General features: G+C 38.2%; 1 protein-coding gene across 5 annotated transcripts; it reads right to left on the minus strand.

The window, feature by feature from the left end:
• Positions 1–1,736: 1,736 nt before the first annotated feature.
• On the minus strand, positions 1,737–18,105 carry LOC109480049 (NAD kinase-like). 5 transcript variants are annotated; one of them, XM_019782194.1, is made up of 11 exons: positions 17,884–18,104; positions 17,234–17,260; positions 16,182–16,265; positions 9,487–9,616; positions 8,705–8,813; positions 8,412–8,497; positions 7,824–7,926; positions 7,355–7,555; positions 6,475–6,632; positions 3,962–4,044; positions 1,737–3,519 (listed from the first exon to the last, which is right to left on the minus strand). In XM_019782194.1, exons 1-11 carry the CDS (start codon positions 17,940–17,942, stop codon positions 3,333–3,335), a joined length of 1,227 nt encoding a protein of 408 aa, XP_019637753.1. In that variant the 5' UTR covers positions 17,943–18,104; the 3' UTR covers positions 1,737–3,332. The 5 variants fall into 5 exon arrangements, with proteins under 5 accessions (XP_019637753.1, XP_019637754.1, XP_019637755.1 ...); XM_019782195.1 differs by lacking the exon at positions 17,234–17,260 and having other exon boundaries at positions 17,884–18,105; XM_019782196.1 differs by lacking the exons at positions 17,234–17,260; positions 17,884–18,104 and adding an exon at positions 16,393–16,491.
• Positions 18,106–18,289: the final 184 nt, after the last annotated feature.

Consider the following 18,289-nt stretch of genomic DNA (forward strand, 5'->3'; position numbering starts at 1 on the left):
TTGCCCAGATAATCTGAAATGATATACCCGGTAACGTTACTAGTATATGGGATAGTGGAGGTGGTATCATATCGATTAGGTCATACATGTACTGTTGGAAGAAACACAAATCTAAGGGCACTTGACATCAAAGTAGTGGAATATGATATCTTTACTAACCATAAGTTTAATATTGGTATTTTTTTTATTATCATTATAGACTAGCTAGATACAGGTACATGAATGTTTTGTAGTTGAATGTATGGTAGTGGAAGATTTGTTCTTCTAGAAAATTGTTTTCGGTGTGCGGTGGTGTGGCTTATATCACAACAGAAAGTACATGGAAAATTGTACGACATACTTTGCTTTAATTTGACGTGATACAAAAGTCAGTGACATGTATGACAAAAGACAGTACACAGGAAGTCTTACAAATTTAACAGCAGCAATTTACAAAAATATCTCCTTTAACATGGAGCTCCTCTCAACATGTAAACCGGTGCAATAGCTCAATTGGTAGAGTGCTCGCTTTGTAACCGGGAGGTCGTGAGTTCAAACCCCGGCCGGGTCATACCAAAGACTTTAAAAATGGTACACACTTCTTTCTCTGCTTAGCACTCAGCACATATGAGAAAAAGTGTGGGGAGGTCAAACACACAGGACTACCAGCGGACCAGCCCACTGCTGTAGTGCATTGCACAACTGTGTGTCGCCCAAGGGCTACAGAAATGGATATGGGCACCACCCTACGCTCTGCGTAAGAAGCATGGGAGACCTTTCCTTTCCTTTCCTCTCAACATGTGAGCTCCAAAAGGTCCTTTGTTGTAACACTACATTACAAGTGTGATGGTTGGACTGATTCTTGGTTATATGAATAAAAGGGAAATGTATGTAAAATCCTGTGGTTATCTTTACATTGTAAAAATGTTTCCTTATTGTAGTATGCACCACATTAATTTACTCATCTACAAGCTACAGATACATATAAGTATAACTGTCATAACATATATTCTTGCTGGTTTCCAACTTCAGATACAGCCGTGTTATATAAAGGTTGAATATGGGAGGGGGCATACATAATTGTCACCCTACATATATTGGAAAACCACACGACATAAAAAATAACGAAGATGCAGCATTTTTTCTCTAGCCAAAACCAGCTAGAAAATGTAGGTACTTGTGACACTTCAAATTTGTGTGCACCTGTGTCACAATGGTAAATCCAACAGTATAAGAGTCTTGTGGCATAAATGCTCGTATTTGCTTCTTGCTTCTGAGAGATTTTGCTGGATCTTATGCTGGCTTAGATGGATCCCTTACTGTAGTAAGCATAAAAAACAGAGGTCAAAGCCAGAGTGTACTCAACTCAGGTCGAAGTAATAATCAAGTCAGGCCCTTATGTTTCCCTAAGTCAGAGTGTATACAAAAGAGCCACCATATTTCTAAGAAGTACCATCATACTGCTTTAAGTAACACATACAAAATAATCAATACCTTTATTGCAATTGATTTCTATGCAATAAAATCTGCCCAACATAAGTAAAACATGTTACGTTGCTGTGCCCTGTAACTATCATACAAACTCACTTCACAGTTTTTTTTTGTTAGAAAGTACCGTAAGACAAGTAGAAAAGTGACAAGTACTTTTTTTTAGAAATACCAGTATTTGTAGATGACAAACATTCAAAATCGTATAAAAGTGTGGGCAGATTTAGTATCCTCCCATGCTATGAAGAAAGACACTTGTACTAAGTTTGCTCATGCTTCAATGGTTTATGGTGGGTTCATATTGGTAATACGAAAACTTGACAAAAAAATGTATCAATGCTGCAAGTAGGTTGCATTTCTACTCACTAGTTGTACCCTGTACAGTATATTTACACCTCCCTTCAACATTGGAGGAGCCCTCTTTGATATCAGAAATAAACCATCCTGGCATCACATTTACATGTATATTACTGCATTTCCCAGTCATTTTGTGGGAAGTTATATTTCAAGCAAGCATTACCTTTTGACACACTTACATGTAACTCCCAATCCCTTGACAAAAAAGCTTAATTTCTGTAATACTGCCTGTAATTGGTGCATAGCAGTTCAGAACCAATTCACATAAAATCGTCGAAATAAAACACACATGTTGCCCATTCTATGCTAATTTCAGTCAAAATGTCATGATTCCAGTGAAAAAAATGCTATGATATGCCTTTTGCAGATTCAAGGTAGAAAAGTGCAGTGATGTGCTATCTTATTCTGCCATGCTGTCCTCAGTTTTCTACTCAATCCAGTTTTGCATATGGTTTACAGCATTATCAAATTCACAAGCAAACATTCTAGTGCATAGAGAGAACAATGTACATGTACATTTTTGTACTATGGAAAAAAACAAAAGTAACACAAAATTTGTGTACAATAATGTTCCCATGAATGGATATGGAATGAGATCTCTATTTACTGGAATGGGCATCCATCTTTTATCAATTCCCCTAAACAGATAAAACAAGTTTTTTAAAAGTTCGTTAAGTATTACGATTGCACTAATAGTAAATACAAAGGTTCCTCTATGGCTGTTCACTTACTTTACATCATCCACACTCTTACTATACATATTACTTCTAGTAATTCAGCCAGCTAGAATGGTCATTGTACATGTAGTTACAAAACTTAGTAGACATCTACCGTTTACAGTATACATTTTCCACAACTAAAGACTTTATCTTTTACTAAAAGGGAGGCCAGGCAGGTTGAGAATGAATTGTAGACTTATTGGAGAAAAACAGTATTAGAAAGTTTTCATATATACAATTACACTTAATTAAAGTGCAGCATTTTGAAGATTTTGTACATTATTCCACAAGCCACTCTCTCACATGCTCCTGGTCCCTCCCTAGGCCCTGAAGAAAACTGGGTACTCTTCTGTAAAGTACCCCTAAGCCGGAATTGTGCAGTCACAGTGTCAAGTTTTAGTCAATCCTGTAACTTACAGTGTAAGTTTCTGTTATGTATATACATCTATCAATATGAATCCTGAAAGGGGGGTATATACATGTAGGAATACATGAAGGGCATTACACAAGGGACTCTTGCCAATTTCAATGTATTCATTTTACCATCAAATCAACATTTTTTTGCAGCCAAATTGCTTGCACTAAAAGAATTATAAAAAAGGAAAATCGTATTTGTGCCCCTAAGGATTCACACTGACACATGCAAAACCCACAACTGGCTTCATTACCATCTTTTGTCTTTCATACTTTACCACAGAATATAATCTCTTACACACAGTAAAAATGTCCCTCCCATACAGTCAGGCACCACAATACTGATCTCCTGTTCATAAGAAACTGTATGTACAGCTAGGCCTCTATGCTACAGTCGCTGTCGTCCTTGACTCTCCCGTTCGCCCCGTTGTTGTTGTTAAACGCTCGCTGCGGTCTCCTGACGTTCCAGTGGAGGCACTCTGCCAGGCTGTCGAACCAGTCGCTGATCTGATCCATCTTGCAAATTGACGGAATCGGAAACTCGGACGTGGTGATTCTTACGCTGTGAAACCAAAATCACAAAATGTTGAAGACATTGAATCTGTATCCGTATCTGTCTAACCACCCTTCAGCGTAACACACCAGAATTGACATGAACCAAGCTCCGTGAATAGTTTCATCAGGTTGGTAAGTCACTGAACAAAAAGACTCTTTTTTTTACGCAACCAAGTGTTTTATTTAGTTGACGTTTCACTGACCGTCTCCATTTCTGTAAATAGCAACATCTGTGCTGTGCAATGTGAACCAGTCAGACTTGCCCTGAGGAAGGTGAGAGACGGTCACCAAAATGTCAGCTGAACTTGGTTGCACAAAAAAGAGTTATCTTATTCATGAAAGTTCAACCAATTTCATTTTTGAAGCTCTAGATCAGTGTGAGTTTAAGCAGATCTTATCACAATAACAGAAATTACTATTGTGATGACAAAACAGTGGTTTCGGCCCACCTGTCTCCCACTTTGATCTCCTGTCTGTTTCTGCCGTCCAGGGAAACCCAGGCGGCACCTCTGGACTCAGGAGACACCATGACCTGGAGATGGAAAACATAACATTCCATGAGAACACACAAACTTGACATCTGACACAATGAACTTAGCATCCCAACAAAAAAAGGAGATGATTTAGAAGAAACCTGCTACAAACTATGGCCCCTGTAAATCCATGGACATTCAAGGAGTTGTGTTATGTACAGTGATGATACATCTGCCAATCAGCACTAGTCTTTCTGTCTGTACTCTGTACACCTGTAATCTATATCTTCATCTATCAATTGAATGAAGACCTTTATTGTACATTTGTGTTCTACAGAACTAAGTACAGGCCGCATGGGTACAGAACATGAACAAAAAACATATACATTACATACATATGAACATATAAGAGTGTAAATAAATGTCTAATTTCTATTCTTTTTGGCTTCATCTTGCTTAGTACTGATTGTATGGATATACAGTCAAACCTGTACTAGCGGTCACCTTTGTATAGTGGTCACTCGGCCATAGCGGTCAGTTTTTGCCGGTCCCTTGAATTTTTCCCATTGACGTAAGCATTAAGAATCGTGTCTATAGCGGTCACTGTTCAACGCGGTCAGCGGTCACCCCATTCCGGTCCCGCCGGCATGTCAACACCGCCGATAGCGGTCGCGGCTGGCCGTAACCCGCTAAGCACCACGGCCGTAACACCACCCCACCTCGGGCTACGACCGTTATGAGCCTTGTGATAATTTTCCGATCGCTACATTACTAAAATGTGAACTGAAAATTAGACTCCATATGTGTATGAAATAAAGGAAAACTGACTTTTGACACGAAGTGTCTGCGGTCGCGGGTGTCTTTGATATCTGCGTTTTCCCCAACACCAGTGCTGTGCGTGCCGCATGGAGCTTTCAATGGACTCGGCCGCTCGGCGAAGATTACGGCAAATTATCTTTACAAAAAAACTTAAGAATATCCATATTTGGTTTCTCGATTCCTTGAAATGCGTAGATATGTGCATAGCTTCCGTTTTTCATGGGCATAATTAAAGAAATTTGGCTCGAAAATGCGTTTCGTATTTTTCCAAGATGGCGCATGTGTTAGCTGCAGAGGGAGGTCAATTGGGGTCATCGGAAGACTCCACTGTTATGGAGGTAGATACACCGAGTTTTATTTAACTTCATTAGCGTCAAATGACGTAATTACATTATGAAAACATTTGAAATACATTACTACAATTAATTTTAGATGTAAATTTAACACTGTAGTGGATATTTTAAAAAAGATATAAGTCTGAAAGGAGAAAATTTTCTGTTGACTACCACATTGGCATAATGGTAGAGGCAGACAACCCACGCGGGGAGAAACCCAAGCCGTAAACAAAGGAGAGTTTTCGCTAAGTTTTCATGTTCAAAAACGACCAAAAACGGAAAGTAACTGGCAACTGACGAACAATTATTTTGCTGTTAACTAAATAGACAGCATCTTGGTACAAAATAACTTATTTACGTGGTTGGAATTCGCTGTGGCGTATGTCGGTCGCGCAAAGCAAGTGTTCACCAAAGAACAAAAACATGGCGATGTCGTTCTCTTCCACTTTTCGACTAACAACAACAACTACTAGTAACGTGGCGATTGCGGAGAAACGATGGCGAAAGCGGAAAGACGGACGCCAAACTTATTCCAAAAGGTGGAAGCTGAGCTTAGATTAAATGATTTTGCAGTCGATAGAAATTTGTTTGGAGTTGAAAGTTTGTTGCTTGATTTGCTTTCTTTTCTTTAGCCACATGTAGTACTAGTATGTAACGTTACACAAGAACAGTAAATGACAACCAGTGATTTTGTATGTTTTAAATTACGTATGTGAATGGTTTCATTGTCCCAGAATAGATTAACTGAATATGTTGAGTGTATGTATCTTTGATGTCAAGTTAATGTTTCCATGCAATATTTCTGTATTTCTTTTTTTTTCAAGCAAGTACAAAATAAAGTACAACTAAAGCAAAAGAACAACAAATTATTGAACTAACACATGTACATATAAAAGGGGTTTACCTTTGCAAATGTATGTATTCATATGTTTCAGAATAAAGACATCACTGTTGGTACTCAAAGCATGTGTCCCTTTTTTTTGGGGGGGGGGGTCAACTAACCGGCTGTTTCTCTATAGTGGTCACCTGGCCATAGTGGTCAAATTTGGCCAGTCCCTTGAGTGACCACTATAGGCAGGTTTGACTGTATGCGGCTGTGAGATTACTTAGAGTAGGTTTATCAAAAGTTAAAAGGAATACAAATTTCTCTTTACTAGTCAAATATCTGGAGTGGGGAAATATACTTAATACATGGCTAAAAATATGAGTCTATCTCTACTATACAAGGGGCAATCTATGGTGAAATGTATATCATCTTCTATTTGGCCTAAACTACAGAATCAATCTACCTGTCTTAATCAACCATGAGTTAAAACCATTGGTTTCATTCCTCACCTTAATCTCCACACCAGCGGGCACCACGATTGGTCTGAAGGAGAGGGAATGTGGACAGATGGGTGTGACCAGGATGGCCGGCACGTTGGGGTGAACCATGGACGCTCCCGCGGCCACAGCGTAGGCCGTGCTACCGGTGGGGGTGGACACTATCAGACCTGCATGTACCAATACAACAGGATCTTTTTACATTTGCTTCTAATAAACTTTTAAAGGTAAACATTTCCATGACTATATGAGTTATGATGGAAATAAAGATATCCCAATAAAGAGGAAAACATTATACATGTATTCTATTAATAAATAAATTATGACACGTTGGTGAAGGTTACACATCCAGGTAATAAGATACGCCAAAAACAGTTACTCAAGCAACTGGATACGATTTTGGAAAAAAACGTTTCAGGTAGCATCCACTACATTTTGTCAGTGACACTAGAGAGTTGTCAGAAAAGCAGGTTTATAATTAACATCTGTGTCCATAATATCACCAGGGTCCATAATATCACCACCTTGACAAATAGTGTGCTAAAAGATATTTTTACTGCAACATACCCTAGGTATGTACATTTGATGTGTGAAGGAGTGCATACCAAAAGTATGTTGCAGTAAAAATATCTTTAAGCACACTGTTAATCAAGGTGGCGATATTATGGACCCTGGTGATATTATGGACACAGATGTTATCCGCTATTGATTGATATGCACATACATTTGTAAGTGAAGACAAATTTTTTGAAAGTCGAAAAGGAAACAAATGTTAGACAAGTCAAGACAAGGATGATGTAAATTAGTCAAATGCAATGTGTATGACATTCAAACTGCAAGAAGCAAATATGGCCAAAATTTCGAAATGATACTCTCTTTATATCCAACTTACCGTCACCCTGCACTGATGTGACATGCCTCCCTTCCACATACAGGTCCAGGTGGCACAGGTAGGGGGAGGGGCCTCTGTCGATCACTACTTCATTTAGCACCTGGATTTTCTTTGGTTTCTCTATACTGTTGATGTGGGAGTCACATTCAGCATCTGTTATAACAGTCTTCAACCTACTCCTCAGGGTTAGAGCTGCGTGACCTGTAAGAGACAAAGAAGAGTTGTTCAAAACTTCTAGGACTAAAAAACTAAACTAACCATCTTACACCTAAAACATATACGGTAAGAATATGATAATATCATTGTCAAAAGAGTGGCCATCACTCCTGATTTTGTTTGTCTCTTTTTAACTCATTCATGTATTAGGTCTTGAAAAAAATTTCCTTACAATAAGACTTTTACACTAAGCCTCTAGTGACAAGTATGTCCTTCAAACAAGTTTTCTTAACATGATTCAAATCTGACTTACCTTCTAGAACATGGTTGACCTGTGATTTAAAGTTGTCAAACTCGAAAGGTGTGAGAAAGCCCAGGGAACCCATGTGGAATGCCATCACAGGAGGAACACTGCCCTGTTGAGAGATAGACAATAGCATACGTGAAAAAACTTTCAAACTGCACAGTACCTTAAACCCAAATCTGACTTCGTAAGAATTACTAGTATATCTGGTTCAGAACTGTAGATATAAAATACAACATGGTGTATTCTGCATCACTGGGAGGGCTGGGACTGTCTTGTATTTTAACTATGTCATACCCACCAAAGAAAAGATGCATTTCAATGCAAAATGTGTCAAAATTGGGTGTCCATAAACCAAAAATTGTCACAATTCCAACATCTGAATCCAGTAGTTGAATTTTCTAAAGTTGCACACTTGGCGCATGTGAAACGCATTTGAATCATTCTATGGAACATTTGGAAGCCAGGGTGATAACCAAATAGAACCCTCTGTGATACAGCTAGGACACCCGTATCAAATGTCACCACAGCCCAAGTATGACATATGTTCTTTCACAATGGTTTAGGACAGTTAACATTGTCATTGTAATGACTGACCTGGAACAGTGAAGAGGCCCACAGGAGTGTGCCATCTCCTCCCAGACAAATGATGAAGTCTATTCTACCAGACAGGTCCTCAGTACCTGGAGTTTGGGGGGGAGGGGGGCATTCATAAGGAAAATGATTTACCTATATGTAAAGGCATTGTCATCAGCATGTTATTCAATAATTGAGTCAATTAATATAGCAATCACAACTGACTGTCTATAATACATAAGCCATTTGATAAGTCTTGCTAGTCAAGATTTCAGCATTTGCATTCTCTAAACACAATAAAAAGCAGAACACACCTTCTTTGAATGTGTTGAGTTTTTGCTTGATGGGTTGGAAACCAGAGTCATCTGCGATCATTTCATCCTCCAGGGTAGAGACTTCTACGTACACCACCATTCTTTTCTCCTGCAAGATCAATCATCACTTCAGTCAGTTTTTAAAACCATTTCCTATCAAAACTAACAACATGGGATGATAAAAATTTCCGACAGAAATCTAAGGATCACCGCTTGCCTTCATATCCTCATCTTGACTACCACCAAACTTGTTAGTACTATAAGGAATACTACTAAGTTAGTAGTATTCCTTATATTATGTATCATTAAGACCATATGCTTTAAAGAATTGGTGATGCACCTTCTGCAATGTACAATGTATTTTGATAGCTTCTCACTCAGTACTTGAACATTACTTATTCCTCAGAACAAAGTTCCACTTCTAGAAGAGATCCTGTTATTCTACAGTCAAGCTTTTTATCACTCTCCCTTTGCTGAACATCATGCATGCTGTTTTCCAGTAAAACGCCAGCATGTCTGCAGAGCGTACTGCACCTGTGCGAAACGCCGAAACCCATAATGTATTGTGCATAGCACTCCAGCAGAAGGTCTCATATAAGGTTGTATTCGCGTATATAAGGTTAACATCCCATCTGTAGTTTCCAAATGTTATGTCGGAAAGGGTATCCTCTGCAACAGGCAAAATTGTAGTGCAATGGTGACCAAACATCCAGCAAAAACGTAGAAAAATCAGGGTCTTGCGCAGGCGCAGTACGTTCTACCCATGATGTAAAACACCCTACCTGAACCAGCCATGTGACCAGGTCCATGAAGGGCTGCACCACGGAGCTCTCATGGATCTTCTTGATGATGAGAACACTGAGCGGGGGTTTGTTCCAGGTCAGGCGCTGGGACAGGGGATCCTGCACATGCCTGCACACAGAAACGTTCAAACATCATTGCACTAGAATTTAAAAAAAAATTGATTACAAGCATGATTTTCAATTTAATTCAATTCAATTGAGTTTTAGATTTATCTAAATCTAATTCAATAAAATGGCGTCATGTGGCGTAGTGGATAGAGTGCTTGGCGCTCAAACAAGGAGCCCGGGTTCGATTCAGCTGGCAAACGAGAGCATTGCCGGGCAGGCTGGCGTGATCAAGGCAGACCTTGAGCGTAACCAAGGCATCCGGCATCTCGCTGCAAACATCCCAACTGGCACCAGCACGTCTCTCTCGATATGGATCCGCTGGGGAAGACAGATGCCCAAGTGTATGGGTCTCAGATTTGCAACCCGTTATCCACCTTAAACAAATCCATGCGAAGGCTACCGTGTCAACCCTCCTCACTCAGGACCTGACACGGTCTCCATTGTCTCTCAAGACAGAAGGATGCCAACAAATCACGTTTTACTACTACTTAGATCTATCAATTATTTATCTATTTTTCTTTTGTAAATGATATTTACAAGGTCAAGGGATAGGTGAGGTGAGATGAGGTGAAATGATATTTACAACATTTCATTATCCCACTCCAAGAGTACAAACTTTTGTCAAGTTTTCTCTTCCTCAAAAGCTATGTAGCTTCATTAGGCCACAACGACTTATAATTAATTTTATGGATGACATCCTCTGAAGACCCACAAACTAGCCAAAAATAAAAATGCTACTAAAACACAGGAATACAAAGCTGGTATCCTGAATTTGCTGCTGTACATAGCAAGGTATACAACATGCCGGCACATGCTGGCTTTTTGTGGAATTTATGAATCCGCACTGTATGTATGTACTGCGTTCTTGAGTCGAGGAACTTCGGTAGGCTGGGCTCCGTATTGTTGATAACTACCATGGACTACCCAGGCCTAGAGCGAGGCCAGGGCCCCGGAGGATGTGATCTTTTTTTTTTTTTTTTTTTGAGAACAGGTGAAAATCAATGCGCGTGTGGATGTCATCCATAAAATTACGTAGGCGTGGCCTTACGTTTATATCTTATTTAGTTAACCTACTTAGTAGAAGAATGTGTAAATATCTCTTTATTGTGACACAAAGAAAACAAAAGGTCCAAAGGTGTTAAGACCACTTCTTACATAAATGTTTTACTGTATTAGTGTATACCTTATGGAAAACAAATCTTGAAATGATCTACATTGTGTATCTTTAGAAAAACAGTGAGCATTGCAGCTCGAGAGATTTGTTTCAATCAAATCTACATTTTTTATAGATGTATAATGGAAAGACCCCTCCCTTTTAACAAACCTTTCAAGAACAACGCATACCAGTATATTTAGCAACCGTCCCTAAAGAATGTTTTCTGAATGTGAGAACTTCTGTGGCAATACTTCTATTGTTGAATGTAATGTCATTGTTTCGCTTTCTGTGACATAATATTCAACACAAATAGCCCTTTCTTTCCTCTAATGAAAACTTTTACATCTCTAAAAAGATGTTTCAGTGAACATGAAAAATGATTTTTTTGGTTGTCAAGCACATCAAGTTCAACTACAAATGTACATGCGCCGTGTAACATGACATATACATGTACATGTCACAATCTAAGGTCAACCTAAAACATAAGATTGAAAATATATAACTTACGTAGGACAAGACTTCTGTGGAACTTTCATCCTGAGAGAGTGTGGCATTCCTCACTCCACCCAACCCAAGTTAACACCGGACTAACCAAATCCAAGGCGCCGGTGACATGACATTTCACACCCAGACAATACGTAATGTTTCTCCAAACAATGACAGCATTACTGCCAGGTACAAGTACAAAGACGTGTACAAGTGCTTCCTCCTCGTTCCGGTTGGTTTCCCCAAAAGACAATAGTTTTTCCCAGAACTGTTATGATTCTCGAATGGGGCGACCTTTTAACTGAGAGCCGGCACACAACGTAATGGTACAAAGGGCACTTCTCACCTGACTCTGGGTCATACCAAATTTTCCTGACAGCCCAAAAATTTCAAAATGTGTAGCTGCAAAACTTTGTTCACACCCTTCAGTTTTTTCTCTTCAACAAACACAAAATCTTTAATGTTAGATGATGAAACTTCTATTCAAAACCTGTGTAAACTTGTACTTTTCTATCAAGCATCTTAAACTAACAGAATTGCCCCCCGTTATGCAAGTGGCGCATTCTGCTGAACTAATATACTAACAGGTGGATTTGTCACATCATGATGCAATGATGACATCATATGGCAACCAACACAAATGTATATGTACTGACATACAACCTAACAAAATTATCTGTTTCACTGAACCAGTTGACTTTGACAGAAAAACCTCAAAGTTGCTTGCAAACGGAAAATGAAAACACATGTTTATTCAAGCACACAGCACTATTGACCTAGAGAACGTTGACCCCATTCTTCTGGAAGTTCCAGATTCTTCTTTTCAGATCTCACTGCCACAACAGTTATGGAACAGTTTTTAAACATCTGTCAGTTGCTTCTTTTCTCAAAATACAAAAAAGGAATCCACAATGACAGTATTTTTGTAGACTTCTAACCATTTGTTAGTTTTATCCTACAAAAGAAAACAAAGTTGAATAGCTGGCTCTTTGCTGGTCAAGAAGCGAGAATGGTGGGTTAAGTGTTGATTAATGCATTATACACCACTCACAAATGCCACTTGGTTGATCCTGTTGTTTAGGAAGGCGACCGTAAAAGTTATTTCAGGATTCTATTTTTGACGGGTGACAAGCTGATAGATGGTTTTCTAAAGGCCACTTTCTAGGCTTTAAATGTGAAGGTGAAAGTTGTGTACTTTCAGTAATTATTTAGAGACTTTTGACCCAAATTTCTGAGAAATTCAATCTTGCAGTTACTAGTAATATACATACTAGTAGCAATCATGTAATATATTTCCATGAATAATACATTCTGAAAAGAATGTACAGACACAGCTATGAATAATTTTAAAATGTTGAGAACTCAAGATATTTTGACTTTGACAATAATATATGAATGAATCTTTATTTGCATGTTCATGCCCATGGGGCTAAATGCATACATCAGAAAGTGATGTTACATGTACATCATTCTGAGTAACATGATACATAAGATACAAGGATAACAGAATAACAGAATGACGTAAAAGTCTTAACAACTACTAGAGAATAAACTAAACTAATAATAGATAAGCATTTCCACAGATTGTACTTCTCTATCAAGAATTGCACTATCTCAGCATTCACCTATTTTAGTAACTAAGTTCTAGACTTTTTGAATGCAAAGAAGTAGCCCACTTACCTAGGAGACTCAAAAGTGGATCCTAAGGGTACTTCATAAGGCTCTACCTTCATTCCACAGCAAAAGCATGTTTTTACAACCATCATCTCAAAAAAGCATTTACTTTTTTGATCTTTGGTAAAAAGTTTTTCTAGTACTACAAAGTCAGTCTCTCTTGCAGAAAGGTAAATTTTAAGTCAGGAAAATTTTCTCGAATAGGTTTTTGAGATGGAAAAATTGTCTCTCAGCGGAAGAAAGTATGTTCAGTGTTTACTGTTTGAATGTTCTGATGTTTTAGCTGAAGTTGTCCTTTGACATTAAACACAGGTGTTTTTGTCAGGTCTGGTTTATACCATATATGGTGACTGCCAGAATTTTTAATATGGGAGGCACCATTCTAAAACTTCTGAGGGGAGGAGGGAGTTCTTTACCTTCTTAATAACTCTATAATTTCAAAATGAGAAACCCCTTTTCCTGATTTGTATATGTTTCTAACCCTCTCAGAATCTACTAATGGAATGGAAGCTACCAAAACTTCACCGCCTAAACATTTTCTTGCACCATGGCCTTCCTACAAATACATCAGTTTATTGATTTGAATCTATTCATATCTGTTATTTTACATCTTCTTATCAATAAAGCAATTTCAGCTTGAAACAAAAGTGTTTGGGGGTTGAAAATTCAACTTCATCACACTTTCTTGTCAGCTTTAGGTCTTCCACCAAACAAAAATCTTGACAACATCCTTCAGGAAAGACAGACATAACTACTGTAACAAAACCAAACCTAAAGTAAAGAATACAACTACTTCCTAACTATGGCATTGCATCTCATTACGCAAACAATCATGAAGATCCAGACATTTTTGATTTTTTCAGTTATTGACAACCAAACAAACCAGTACTAGTATATGGAAACAACCTTCTTTGCATAGATGATAATCCATCAAGCCATTACGTGTGGACATAACCTTAAGCAAGTCTATGAATAATTTAGTCTATTGATGGTTGCTCTTAGGTAAGACGTCTTGTCAAACGGTAAATGGATGTGGCAGATTCAGGTTAAAAATTGATAAATTTGATATCTATTCCAACATTTTCTTTCACAAACAATAGTTATATGACACACTTTCTTATGATCTTTGATGAAGAATATTTGAAATAGAAACCAAAGCACCACAGTTAAACAACAGTTACACAGTTTTTACATTATCTACGTATACTTACATGTGAAAATCTTTGGATATTCCAGGCATCGGGCCTACAGTGCCAAACTCCAAAACCTCTTCAATAAAATCCTTCCAATGACGATGTCTCTCTCTCTACACTGGGTTTCGGCACTGTGTCCTGGCAAATGTACTCTGACACAATGCCATGTTTCCCTCTAACCAAGGTTTTATATCCAGTCCAAGTCTCCACTTTTGGTAAATAGAAAGGTTGGGCCACGACTGTGACATCATCAAATCATCCTCATGAATATTCATGTTGGTTTGTTGAACCAATCACAGGAAAGAAAGGAGACATTAGATTGCTTCCGTAGAATGAGTCAGTTGACAACTGGGATGTGGTTCTCATTTCCATGGTTGCATCACTTCCCAGAACTAGTACAAGTATAACAGCACCCTGATATGTATTACTCAAAAGGTGATTACCCCACCACTACTGGGACATTCAGACTTCCGGCTATGTCAGTGGCTGGTTACAACTTTTAATGCAACACTACTTCTGAGAAGGAAACTATCCCCTATCAATAACTACGCAACTTGGCTTCCTGCCAACTACAGTAACTGTTATGATTCACTTTCTGTTTCCTCCACAGTATATAGCAGCCTCTGCTGAAGCTTGGCGAAGAAAACGTCACAAAATCTCCTTTATTTCTAATTCAAACGAAGAACAGACATGCACACTAAAAAAACATAACATCCAGAGTACCAGCTATGCTATAGGAAGTACTACCAGGAAACGGTGGTGGGTCTTGTATATGTTTTCTGGCTTCATTCCAAAAATTTGACCAAGGGTAAAGTCAGGACAGAAAGCTTCTGAAGTTCTGGTGAATTGAAAAAAATTAGCCAAAGGCAACGAAAAATGACAGATAGAAAACTTCTGCAAACCACACCTTCTTGTTTAATAAACCAACATGGTTTCTATTAAAACTCCTAAGTCACAAAATGGCTATGGCTTCCACAATGTTACCATCATCATGATCATGATAGCTAAATGATATTCACAGAGGTTTAAAATAATTTCTTCTTTCTATTCAAGGTAACTCATTCTGTAGTGCCATAAGAAACTGCCCCCTTATTTGCAAAACAACAAAGATGCAAACTGGCCTATTCTAGACTTACATGTCAGACCAGTTCAGCCAGGTGTGTTGTTATACTCTCTTTGAAATATAAACAACATGGCACCATCAGAAAAGTGTCTGCATTCACTGCATATATAGTCTAAACATCGATTGTAACACCAAAACCTTACAAACTATTCTCTACAACTTTTTAGTACAAGATCAGACTGCCATAAGAGTAAGACTTTCAAACAAAACAAAAATGTCAAGAAAAAAGGGGTAATCTTCTATGACCTTTACTGCACACTTTTGTGTACTTCATAAAATTGGTCTGTATATGAAAGATCAAAAACCACCCAATTTTATTGCATTTGACAGAAGTCAAATATAAAGTCAGACATTAGATTGACTAATGTGAAACCAACAAAAAAATCTTTCATTAGTTCTAAAAATTATCAGATTTAAAAATATTACCATTTTAAAACAATAATAAAAGTTTCTCCTACATTGGTTACAACATATCTATAGAAAGGCAGGTTTAAATCTATTTTATTATAAATGTACTGTATTCTGCTGTCTATATGTTAAAGTAATATCAGGAAGTGAACACAGCACTTTTGACTCCCAGTACATTTATGTTACCTGCCTAATATATGTACATGTAATTCCAAGATCAACACATAAGGTAATGCCTGACATTGGAAATCTTTATAATTGCAGTACAATAACATTAGATACACTGTACTATGAATGATGTTTATTTTTCTAGAAATGATTCGTAGTCACAGAGACCAACATATAAATCTTGTAAGCATGACTGAACTTGGAATGCACTCACGCAACCACTCAGTGCCTCTTGCATTGGCACACTCTCATTACACTTTTCCCCTCAAAGACATGCTTAATTTTTGCTCATGTCATTCACCGTTGTGTACTATAGCTAGTAGTTATGATATGATAAAAACTGCAGGTGAATACTTACATGATGGAGGCTGGGTTCTTCTGAATACAGGCCTTCGGCCCAAACGTTGTTGTGGGACTGGGGCCATGCAGAGACCTGGCACGCCTACAACAGCAAAGAAAGAAAACACATTTATCTGTAGTCTGAATGCCCTAAGGATATCATTATGTCACATTCTTGAAAAACACAAAAGACACAAATGACACCCTAAAGTGTACTTCAGGCGCCATACCGTAGCTTTAATTTTGCAAACATTCTAGATCTGAGGACAGACAATGTCTACAAGAGTTACGGGGCGAATTTCAAAGCAGTTAGACAAGTTTGTTCTACCTGGCCCATTCAACACCCGCCGGAAAGACATTGGTGAGATCATCAACTGTCAACCAATGACCGATCAATAAATCCCATGAGTTGCCACAACAACAGTAGTGTGTTATTGGGTGAAAGGTCAACAGGTCAAAGGTAGCCTAATTCTATTTTTCAGCACCTCACTCCACCGGCCCACCTGGACAAGATACCCTTGCATACGACTTTTTCTGTATACGTATACTATAGAAGACAAGAGAAAAAGGTTTGTACTAACTTACAAGAACTTGAAAACAAGGAGGGCCTTTTCTCTTGTTGTGCCTGGTGAGTTCTTAATTAGTTGCTACTGGCAAGATTTTTGAGGTACGCAGAAAAAGGTTTCCAGCCCAGTGCCTAACCATGTAATATCGAATATAAATGTCTAACATCCTCATGACATCTGCATTTTCACATTATCACAAGTACTATGTTTGCCTTTGACACTGTTTTATACTTCATGGCATCTGGAACATTTAGTAGATGTACACCTGGTTAAAGAGTATGGACATCTCTCATAAATACATTATTGTGCAACATATGATAAATCACTGTTTTAGTTTACATCACACACATGCAAGTTATTTCATGACATTTATTATTGATATCATAGGCAAATCATACATCTGTCGCCTTTTTTTACCAAGACCACTTGCTGGCCATGACGTCTTCACGATTGCTTGTAATTGTATACATGTACTTCAACAGTTAAACCACATATTAGCACTTACAAATAATCAGATTTGCTTCGTTGCTTCCTATATGGCATGCATTGGAAAGGAAGGAAGGACAAATAAAACCTTGGTTAAGGTGTGCAGGTCAGACTGTTACATTCATACACACAAAAAAATGTGCAGAAAAATCACATTGCTCTTTAAGGAAAAAAAAATTATGGAAAAATGGCTGAGTGATATTTTCCACTGAAAGATAAGCATACCAGAAGAAAATTTTAACCTTAATTTTAACCTTCATTTCCAGGAAAAAAATACCTTTTTGGGTTAAAAAAAAGATTTTAAAAGGCAAGGCAAAAAAAGGATAATACTGATGCTGATATTTTGTAACTTCACATTTGGTTAAGAGTTCTCTTACTAATGGCATAATATCACGGCTAGTTCAGGAAATATGATACTAGTGGAAGGAAATGGTCCAAGTAAAAAATTATCTTAAGTAAATTATTACAACAAACACGGTCATAAGCACACACGTATATCAAAATATAGCGTCATGTAAAAAGGAACAAAACCGGCGTAAACATATGTTTTCGACATCTGAAAGGAAAGGAACCGTATCAAAGAACCGTCAGAAAAGAAATCTCAAAGCAACTAGTCATGCACGATGACAGGACTTCAAAGAAAATATTTTTTCTAAAACGTCGATTTACCTGAATCGCGACCTCTGTAGCGACTCGGACGGGGAAGGGAGCTCATCAATTTTCTCCATGCTGAATCTAGAGACACTCCTCGGTTAAAAGAATCTAGATCTGTGGATGGGAAGGGTGGAAATGTGCCGAATTCCCGATTTTCGGGATAAAGTAGGCCAGCGAGACTCAGACTAGACCGACATCACACCACCGGCTGTAACCTTAGACCTTACTTACTTCCGGGAAATGGGGCATCATGGGAATTTGATTGAAACTGCACTTCTAATTTATTCCGCTAGGTAGCGTACCTAAGTAGTCAAGTTGTCACACCGACAAGTGCATGTGAAACTCAATATAGACGTAACAAAGTATGACATTTTCCCCGGAATCATATATTTTCCAACTGAATGTTGAAAAAGCTGCTCTT

The sequence above is a fragment of the Branchiostoma belcheri genome, unplaced genomic scaffold (assembly GCF_001625305.1).
Source record: "Branchiostoma belcheri isolate BF01 breed outbred unplaced genomic scaffold, Haploidv18h27 scaffold5, whole genome shotgun sequence".
Lineage (NCBI taxonomy): Eukaryota > Metazoa > Chordata > Leptocardii > Amphioxiformes > Branchiostomatidae > Branchiostoma > Branchiostoma belcheri.

What these genes read in the sequence shown, in the direction of transcription:
- LOC109480049 (XM_019782194.1), bottom strand. Translation starts at nt 17,942, where the DNA reads ATGGAGAAAATTGATGAGCTCCCTTCCCCGTCCGAGTCGCTACAGAGG. An exon ending in CGAAGCAAATCTGATTATTT is followed by an intron (nt 16,266 to 17,233) that starts GTAAGTGCTAAT and finishes TTGCTGTTGTAG; the next exon opens with GCGTGCCAGGTCTCTGCATG. An exon ending in CACATCAGTGCAGGGTGACG is followed by an intron (nt 6,633 to 7,354) that starts GTAAGTTGGATA and finishes TGGTACATGCAG; the next exon opens with GTCTGATAGTGTCCACCCCC.